The sequence below is a fragment of the Macadamia integrifolia genome, chromosome 13 (assembly GCF_013358625.1).
Source record: "Macadamia integrifolia cultivar HAES 741 chromosome 13, SCU_Mint_v3, whole genome shotgun sequence".
In the NCBI taxonomy this organism is placed as follows: Eukaryota; Viridiplantae; Streptophyta; class Magnoliopsida; order Proteales; family Proteaceae; genus Macadamia; species Macadamia integrifolia.
Genome location: NC_056569.1, coordinates 1,037,622 through 1,047,413, shown reverse-complemented (window position 1 = coordinate 1,047,413; position 9,792 = coordinate 1,037,622). Strand labels below are relative to the sequence as shown.

General features: G+C 37.3%; 1 protein-coding gene across 4 annotated transcripts in view; it reads right to left on the bottom strand.

Moving 5' to 3' along the window:
• The window catches only part of LOC122059846, a 41,028-nt gene that overhangs the window by 19,740 nt on the left and 11,496 nt on the right, over positions 1–9,792 (bottom strand). Inside the window, exons 1-2 of one of the 4 annotated variants that reach the window (XM_042622891.1) lie at positions 4,120–4,506; positions 888–2,500 (exon numbers count right to left, since the gene is read on the bottom strand). The exons of 1 other annotated variant lie outside the window; for it this stretch is intronic. In XM_042622891.1, coding sequence (XP_042478825.1) covers positions 1,157–2,497 — 1,341 coding nt within the window. In that variant the 5' untranslated portion in view covers positions 2,498–2,500; positions 4,120–4,506 and the 3' untranslated portion in view covers positions 888–1,156. Of the gene's footprint in view, positions 1–887; positions 2,501–4,119; positions 4,520–9,792 lie in introns of those variants that run through there. 2 more of the 4 variants (XM_042622887.1, XM_042622889.1) reach the window with 2 other exon arrangements.

Genomic DNA, 9,792 nt, shown 5'->3' with positions numbered 1-9,792 from the left:
GAGAACAAGAAGATGGTGATATTGCGAGTACTTCTACTACAATTCATCAGGGCAGTCAACGTGTACAAGGAAGACAGATGAATGAGCTAAGGATACAAATTGCAAATCAGATGGCAGTAGATAAGGGTTACCCCCTGATTTGATTGTTTATGTAATAAAATTTAAAGACACCTATTTGCAGCTATGATTTTTATTTTGTAATTCCTATAAACTTGAATAGTAGACTTTTGTTTTCTTATTAAGATAACTGTGGAAACTCTTTATGTTTATATTTTATTATTTCCTTTAAGTAATAGTATTTTAAAAGATAATTTCATAAACAAATTATTTCCTTATTTAAGTTAAATTTGACCATAATAGCATGTTTGTAACTATTGATTTCTTTGTTCAAAAGTGAATTTTCATTATTGTACTCTCCAGGAATAGAAGTGTTTGTCAAACGCTGTTTCTGTTCTTTTCCTGTTCTAAAGCCATTTCTTCGAAATAGTGTCTTCACAGCATGGAATCGAAAAAGAACACTTCTGTAAAAGAACACTCTCCAGGAATAGAAGTGTTATCAAACGGCCCCTAAGTAACAAGAGAATGCACAACAACAACAATCCCTATGGGAAACCCACTAAAGCACACAATCAAAATGACAGATCCTGGAATGGATATCGATATGGGGTCAAGGGTAAAATAGTAAAAAAAAATCATTTTACTTGACGAGACCAAACCTGGAGTATGGAACAAAAATCTCATTATGGTAAGAAGGGTGAGGGATAAATGGAGGAGGTGGTGTGAAATTATAGAAAACACCCTACCTTACAATAATTGGTCAATGATGTTGTGTGGATACAACATCATCATAACCGGATTGGTTAAAAAAGGATCAACAGAAGCTACCATTTTCGCTCCAATCTCTTTTCTCTAATTTTAAACAAACTGAAATAAAATAAAACACAAAATAAAGTGCATGACTACAAGCCCTATTAAACAAATTTTGGAGGCTTTTTTTCAACATTGTCCCACCAATATGTTTTCTCCGTTTCAAAAACAAAGAAAGTTGTTGCTAGAGCATCTACATAACAGTTCTCCCCATGTTGGCTTTGCTCGAAGAAGATGCTAACCAGAGCATTCTTGCGAAAAGTATCAGAGGCTTTCATTATTTTCCCAATTAAACAGATATTTCGGAGCGTGAAAGCACAATCCAGGTGGCATATTTCTGACTTCTACTTGAGAAGGATGCAGGGAATGAAACTTCACGTTGTATGATATCTTTTACACTTTCATTCTTATCAAATTGCACCAACTTAAAAGGATTTTGCATTACAAAATCCTTATCATAATAGCGAACCACATTGTCACCCAACGGTCTTGGATTCTTGGTGGCAATAAAGTCAAACTTGAGATATGTACCCTTCTCGTTAACGAAGGTTCGATTCATCCTCGGCAAAAACTCTAAGAAGTCAGTTCGGTCACCCAAGACCCGAGAAGGGGTGAAATTGATGTCTTCAAGACTCAAAAGCTCTTTTTGAAATATACTTGCACCATTGGCATTGACAAACCAAAACCTTTTATCATTAAGGGTATGTTTGCCTACTTGAAGTTTCACCATGACCTCATCTGGCAAGTTCACATGAACTCTCGTTAAAACACCCTTGAACATCCCCACCATTGGAATGTTGAAATACCCGTAGAAGTGGAAGTTTTTGTCGATGTTATCGATTGATTTTGCACCTTTATCCTTTTGCTTCAACTCAGGCACATCTGCTGCAGAATCCCAAAATATAATTGGGAGGTCGTCCTTGTTCAACAGATGGAAATCCTCAACTATAACACTAGCATCAATAAAGAAGTGGGAATCAATAAAGCCTCTTAAGGTAAATAGACTGTCAATAAGACGGGCTGGATTACTGATCGTTGTTTCCATGCCAATGGTTAAGCCACTACGTTTTTCAAATATACTTGCAATCGAGGCCAGTATCCCATTCGCGGCTACTAAGAAAGTGGAATTGAATTCTTTGTTAAGGATCAAATCATGTAGCATCTCAAGAAACTTCAACACTGACTTTGGATCTCCACTTTTCGGTGGCTCAAGACCAAATTCAACAAACACTTTCTTCATTGAGTTTGTGATTGCAACAATAGACACTCGGAACTGTTCAGGATTCCAGCCCTGATCAATCTTTTGCTTCTTTAATTCATTCATCTCATCATCCTTCTTTGCCAATTCAACCTTGGTACTATCTAGAAGGCTTCGCAATTCATTAAGCTCATCATTCTTCTTCACCAATTCAGCCTTGGTATTGTCCTGCAAAGTTTGCAATTCATTAAGCTCATCATTCTTATTTTCCAATTCAGCCTTGGTATGGTTCAGAAGGTTTTGAAATTCGTTCATCACTTGTGGCTTCAGTAACAGTAGATTTGAGAAACCAGAAGGGCCAAATGGTACCACCCTTTCTAGAGAGGAGGAATCATATTGACATTCAAAAAATTCACCCTCGTCGTCGCTCATTTCCTATTAAAAAATAAACACAAAAAAGCAATCATAAAGCAATGGGATTGAGATACTCAAAACATTGCTTAAACACTGAGAACCAATGTACTTTGAAGTGCAGAGTGGGGAAGGCCTTCTTATATATAACACCCAAAGGAGGAATGAACACGCAAAACAATGGGCCATCTTGTAGACTAGAGGGCAAGTATTCAAGCCAAGAGATCAGAGGGATGCATTTTGGACACCAAAATCAATGAAATAAATAATGTATAGAAAATAACTGTATAGGTAGGGGAAGATGGTCTATGGAGAGCAGCCATTGCTCACAAGGAGTATGGACTTCTTAACTCGGAAATTTTCCATATAAGATCCACTTGTTGCATTGAGAAAAGAGTTTAATGTCCTTAATAATGCAGGGGAGTCTATCATAGTTCTTCAAAACTTCACTAAACGAGACTAATAGAAGTTTGATATGGATACATCAACGTGTATTAAATTTTAGGTAGGGACAAATTGCTGACAGGCCACTGAACCTCCCATAATTTTATTTCAAGAACAAGTTAGGGCATATGGGTACCATTAGGGGTGTCAACCGGTCGGGCCGGTTCGGTTTCGGTCGGGCTTGATCGGGCTTGAAGACTTTCAAAGGCTACACCGTGTACGCCCATTTAACTAATCGGGCTTAGTTATTGAGGGCATGGTACACTTTATATTCGGTCGGTCGGTCTCGGGTTATAATCGGGCCACCTTAATCGGGCTTTAGTCGGGCCTTAACCGGGCTACGGACATGTTTAATGTTAAACGGGCTTTAACCGGTTTTTAAACGGGCCCTCTTTAAAATGTGCTATTATATTCCGGCCCACTTATGCAAGCCCAAAAAAATGACAATAAATCAATAAATGATACAAAATCTAATCATTATTTAAAATGTGAACATGTCTTTACTTTTTAGTTTTTATTCTTTAATTTGGGGGGTAAAATAGGTATTCTACAATCATTAAAGGGTCGGGCCAAGTCGGTGCACAATAGGCCGGTCTCGGTCGGGCGTTATTCGGTCGGTCTCGGTCGGGCGCCCGACGATTCAAGTAGCAAAACCGAGACCGACCATTTATAAACGGGCCGGGCTCAAGCCCGACACGTTTAATAAACGGTCCGGGCCGGGCCGGTCTTTAAACGGTCGGTCTCGGTCGGTTTACCCGGTTCGGGCCACAAATTGACACCCCTAGGTACCATACTGTGCACCAACCCATCATAATTTTTCTGAATACAATTATAGGTGAGCAACATAAACTAGAATATTGCTAAAATTTCACTTCATCTTCTAACATTTGCTTGAAACAGCTGTTATACAAACTTGTGTAGCAGCTTTCACCTCCTTCAGCTGTCCAATTCAACAACTCAAGGTAAAGGGTACCAACACAATCAACATAGCATCATCAACAAAGATTTTTTTTTTTTTTTAGGTTACCCATATTTTCTATATATATATATATATAATATTTTTTTCCTCTGTAACATAATTGGTCTTAAAAATAAATAAATAAAAAAATAAAATTTCCATCAGCATGGAAGCACAATTCAACACAACCACTAGATCAACAACAGAGATAGGTAAACAAAGAAGAGAGATATAATCGAACCTTTACTGTTCGTGTCTTCAGTGTTCGAGCACCTGGAACCGAAATCCCCAACCAACTTGTTTGCAGACTAGTGAGAGGAGAGAGCAGGAGATGAGTAAGGGTAATAGGAAGAAGAGACAAAGAGGGTTCGTGCTGAAAGAGACTGAGTGGGGAGAAGCAACAGGAGGGGTGAGGGGTGGGTTTTTCACAGGAATTTATGGTTTTACCGGAGGAAGAGAGAGGATTTGAAGCGATCAGAGGAGGATTTTGCGGTGGCTCTTACAGTAAAGTGAGGGAGTGGATGGTGGGGGAGAAGCAAGAAGACAGGGTTTTGGGTGGAAAGGTAAAACCCTGTACAAAAAAACTGAGAAGATTCATCCCCTCATTCCCTCGAAGCGCGTTCTGAAAAGAACATCAACCGAATCAGCCCAATCAGTCAATAGATTAGTGGTGTAAAAAGCAAGGAAAAGCTCCATACCAAAAGAAAAGCAAGGCAAAGCTTTTGTTAAGCCGTACGTGTTAGAACTCCCTATGGGTTTGAGTTTGAAACCCTATTGAAGAAACCACACAGGAAAAACAAGAACACGAATCTAATAAAATTATGGAGGATCGATTTGTACCTTTCACCTAGTATGCTGAAGATGATTGATGTTGGTCACCCCCACTTTCGCTCTCTTGGCTTGGTTATGGATCTTCTACAGCCCCTTAAACCTCCTTGGTTCTCTCACTTTAGTGGTAAAGTGGGGAAGAGTGAATAATGGCTGTAGGAACCCAAAACCTAGTATTTATAATACTGTCCTGCACTCAAAACCCTAAACCACAATGGGTTGAGCCAGCATATCCCTAAGCTTGAGAGTGGACCGAACCGGTTCATGCAATTTGACTCTCACCCATTTAATCAACCCGAATAATTAATTTAGCCCATAAATCCAACAATCTCCCACTTGGGCTACATTAATTATAAGGATGTCTTTTAAATTGGTGTGGCCATAGAATCTTATTACATTAACCACTCTTACTGTGATTCAGTTGAAAAACCACTCACATCGAATAACAGCAGAAGATACACCTCAATATACGGCATACAACTTTCTGTTATTACAAACATAAGTAAGTTTCTTAACACGAATCTATGTGGGATACCATCATAGAAATATTGACATATCCTCAAATTACACTGTTGTCATTCCATGTAGGTCCTTAACTGTGATATTAACCTTCACTGTGGCAAATCGCCTTTGATCTGTGGTTAATATCTAACTGTGGCCTTCCGCCTATAAACTGTGGCAAATATTACCTATGAACTGTGACAAATACTGTCTTAAAATGTGGCAAACATTACGTTTTGAACTGTGGCAAAATATTGCCTATAACTAAGACAATTACTGCCCATAAAAACATTTTCAAATGAAATCATAAACCAAATATTTCAAGAAATAAATGTGCATAATGTAAATGCTAAAACTTAACCATAATTCATCAAACTGTGCCCCAAAACATACGGGCTAAGGTTCAAAACATAAACAAATACTAAACAAAACCAGAGCTCCCACTAATCAAGCATTTCAAATAACTGTATGTAAAGAAATCCTAACTACTTGATGGGACTAAATTTTACTTGCTCTCAATTGCTGATGATCAGTCTACCTCACCCTTTCTTAGTATCATCCTGCTTATCAACCCCAGAATTCTTCCTCTTCTCTAACCATTTCTTGAAAATAAAACAGTCATTCTTCACATGTCCTTTCTTATGGCACCAGAAACACTCTACGTTGTTGGTATTCTCTTCATCCTGAGCCTTTTGAGATGTGTCAAGTTCTTGAGAGCTATTAGTCCTGTCATATGGCTTGACGCTTCCTCTATTGGAAAAATTTTTGTTCCTTCTGCTTGGTCCACCAGAAGATCCCTTGTGGAAAGTTGCATGTGCACTCTCAAACCTATTTTGTTTCAATTTTTCTTCCTCTTGAGTGCAAATGGAAATGAGCTCATTTAGGCTCCAATCGTCCTTCAGTGCAATGTAGGTAGATTGGATAACCTTATACTGACTAGGGAGGGTATTCAGTGCAATGTGTACAATATATTCTTCATCGATCTGTATTCCAAGATCCTTAAGTTTACCAGCATCAGTAGCTACACCCAAAATGTATTCTCTAACACTCCCACATCCATCATACCTTGTATTCATTAGCCTGGTCATCAATGTGGTTTTCTCAGCTTTCTTGTTGTGTTGAAATCTACCTTTAATAGCATCCAGGAATTCTTTTGCAGTGTCTTTGATCTCTATGTTCCCACGTATAATTTCAGGAACTGCCTTTTTTAAAACCAGTATGCACTTTCTGTTTGCTTCAGTCCATTTCTTAAACTTGGTCCTTTCAGCACTTCTGCTCGAGTCTGTGAGAGGCTCAGGTTTAGGCTCCCTAAGTGCCAAGTCTAAGTCAAGAAGACCTAAATGCAATTCTAATTCTTCCACCCACTTTTGATAGTTGTTACCAGTGAGCATTGGGATGGAAGACACATAACTTGAGGGAATGGCCATCTTACTACAGCAGTAACAAGAACACAATACATGCCAAATATCAAAATATAAATCATAATATAAAAGCATGTAATACTATCAATATATTTTAAATAAGAGTTATAACTAAAAATGTATCCCTATCCTTTGGGACAGGAATTAGCTGATGCTCTTATATTCTTCTTTTAACTGTGAAAACAACACTAACTTCGGAATTCAATCACCTTTGGGCAAAAGAACTCCAAATTTAATGTCCCTTTCTGAAATGTGGATAATTATCCTCAAACCTTGATGACATAACCTTTGGGAAAGTATCACCTTTACTGTTGGAGAAGATACAATCGAATTGAATGTACCACTTTGGTGGGTTTCACTCAGTTCTATCATATCTTTCCCATTGGAGATGTATATCTTTATGTTCAAAACATACATATAAATGTCACTAGGACAACAATAACCATACAAGAGTCACAACCGCAACTACATTCCTATCCTTTGGGCTAAGAATGCACTGGTCCTCTTGTAAATTTATATTTACTGTGAAAAGAACAATAACTTTTGAAATCCCCTCACCTTTGGGCTTAGGAACCTCTAGGTTACTGTCATTTTCTTAACTTTGGTGACATCACCTTTGGGCAAATGTCACCTACATTGCTTCCCTGTGGAAAATCATGAAATAATAAGATGTACCACTTTGGTGGATTCCACCTCATCATTTCATGGTTTCCTAAAGCAAAATTACTTTGCAACTAAGAATGAGCGGAAGCTTACACCCTTTTCCATATTAACATATCTCAATTTAAAAAAAAACTTCTCAATTTCATGGCAACCAATAACATATATATTTTTCAAAGCATTGATTTATGCCATTTTGTTTCAATGATTGAAACTAAATACAACATAAAATTTCAAATAAACATGTCATATTAAAAAATTAGATCATTAAATGTGGCCCGAAACAAGGAATCCAACGCAAAAAACAGATTTCAATTTGGCCTTAAAACGAACCTTTAAATGAAATTTAAAGTAGTTTAAATAAAAACGCCCTTTTGTTTCAATGATTGAAACTAAATACAACATAAAATTTCAAATAAATATGTCATATTAAAAATTAGATCATTAAATGTGGCCCGAAACAAGAAATCCAACGCAAAAAACAGATTTCAATTTGGCCTTAAAACGAACCTTTAAATGAAATTTAAAGTAGTTTAAATAAAAAAAAACCCAAAAAGTACAAATTAAAACCAAATACAACATAAAATTTCAAATAAATATGTCATATTAAAAATTAGATCATTAAATGTGGCCTGAAACAAGGAATCCAACGCAAAAAACAGATTTCAATTTCGCCTTAAAACGAACCTTTAAATGAAATTTAAAGTAGTTTAAATAAAAAACGCAAAAGGAATAAAAACCAAACAAGCCTTTAAGTTTTTTTTTTTTAAAATCAATCCAAACCAACCGGTTCGGGCATATGAGTTTCGGGTCAAATTCGGGTCAATTGGTCAACGACCCGGTCAACCTTTGACCGAGTCAAATAGTGCACATGAGTTGACCCACTGTGTCCCGAGTCAAATCGATAGGGTTTCCGAGTTGAACCGGCGATGACTAGCCTCCATTTTTTTTTTCTCTCTCCTTCGGTAGCCGGTTTCCAACGGAGCATGCCAACGCGTCTGGAAGTTTTCGGTGACTTGCGGCATACTGCCGCGACCGTCTTCTCGTGATCTACAACTTTTGTGAAGAAAGTTTTTCCATACAGGATATTTAAGTGGTGGTAAAATTACGATTTTTATGATTTTCATGATTTTTAATCAAATCAGGTTTTAAGTAATAATCAAAATCCTCATGTACAAGAAAAATTCAATCGATTCTTGTCCCATGTGGTCTGCTCTGATACCACTTGTTAGAACTCACTATGGGTTTGAGTTTGAAACCCTATTGAGAAAACCACACAGGAAAAACAAGAACACGAATCTAATAAAATTATGGAGGATCGATTTGTACCTTTCACCTAGTATGTTAAAGATGATTGATGTTGGTCACTCCCACTTTCGCTCTCTTGGCTTGACTATGGATCTTCTACAGCCCCTTAAACCTCCTTGGTTCTCTCACTTTAGTGGTAAAGTGGGGAAGAGTGAATGATGGCTGTAGGGACCCAAAACCTAGTATTTATAATACTGTCCTGCACTCAAAACCCTAAACCACAATGGGTTGAGCCAGCATATCCCTAAGCTTGAGAGTGGACCGAACCGGTTCATGCAATTTGACTCTCACCCATTTAATCAACCCGAATAATTAATTTAGCCCATAAATCCAACAGTACGTACTTCCCATTCATTATTAGGAAATGGGAAACGAATCTACGCACTAGGGGTGTCAATGGCCGGACTGGGTTTTCAATCTTAAGGTCTCTCAACTCAACTCAACTCAACTCAAGTCCATTCTAACCCTAGGTCGGATCGAAATATCTCAGCACAAACCCAACCTAATTAATTTTAATCCAATCCAACTTAGACCTGATGAACCCTAATTGGATTATTTAATTCAATCTAGTCCAACTAAATACTATCGGTTACTTGATTACTTGATTTTGATGCATTGCAGAGGTCAAAGACCAAAGTTTTAGATTATGGAAAATAAAAAATCTTTTTTCTATAAGTATCCATTAATAATTATAAGCATATTTATATGATTATATACTTAATAAACATGGTTGGGTTGGGTTGGGTTGGGTTGGGTTTAGACCTCAACCCCGACCCAACCCAACCCAACCCTACCTCGGCCCTGAAAATCTCAATCTAAGCCCTATTTGGGCTCAGGGCGGATTAGGGCTGGTTCGGGTTGACTGGGCTTTTTTGACACCCCTAATATGCACAGTGAAAATCACACAAAAGGATGAGATATTTCAACTATACCTTGGCCAACTAATGTGGTTCCCATATGTAATAGAAAAAATATCCTAATATGTAGTATGTTATATAGACTATAGATATATGTATTTTTTCAGGAAAAAAAAATGTATAGATATATCTAAGGATGCCAAAATTTAGCCTGAACTGATGAAACGGAATAGAATTGATGGAAAATAAAATCCAAATCGTAACCGATATGAGTTTATTGGATTTTACTTTGGATTGGGATTTTGTTTCATATATATCTTCTTTTTTTTCTTTTTTTTT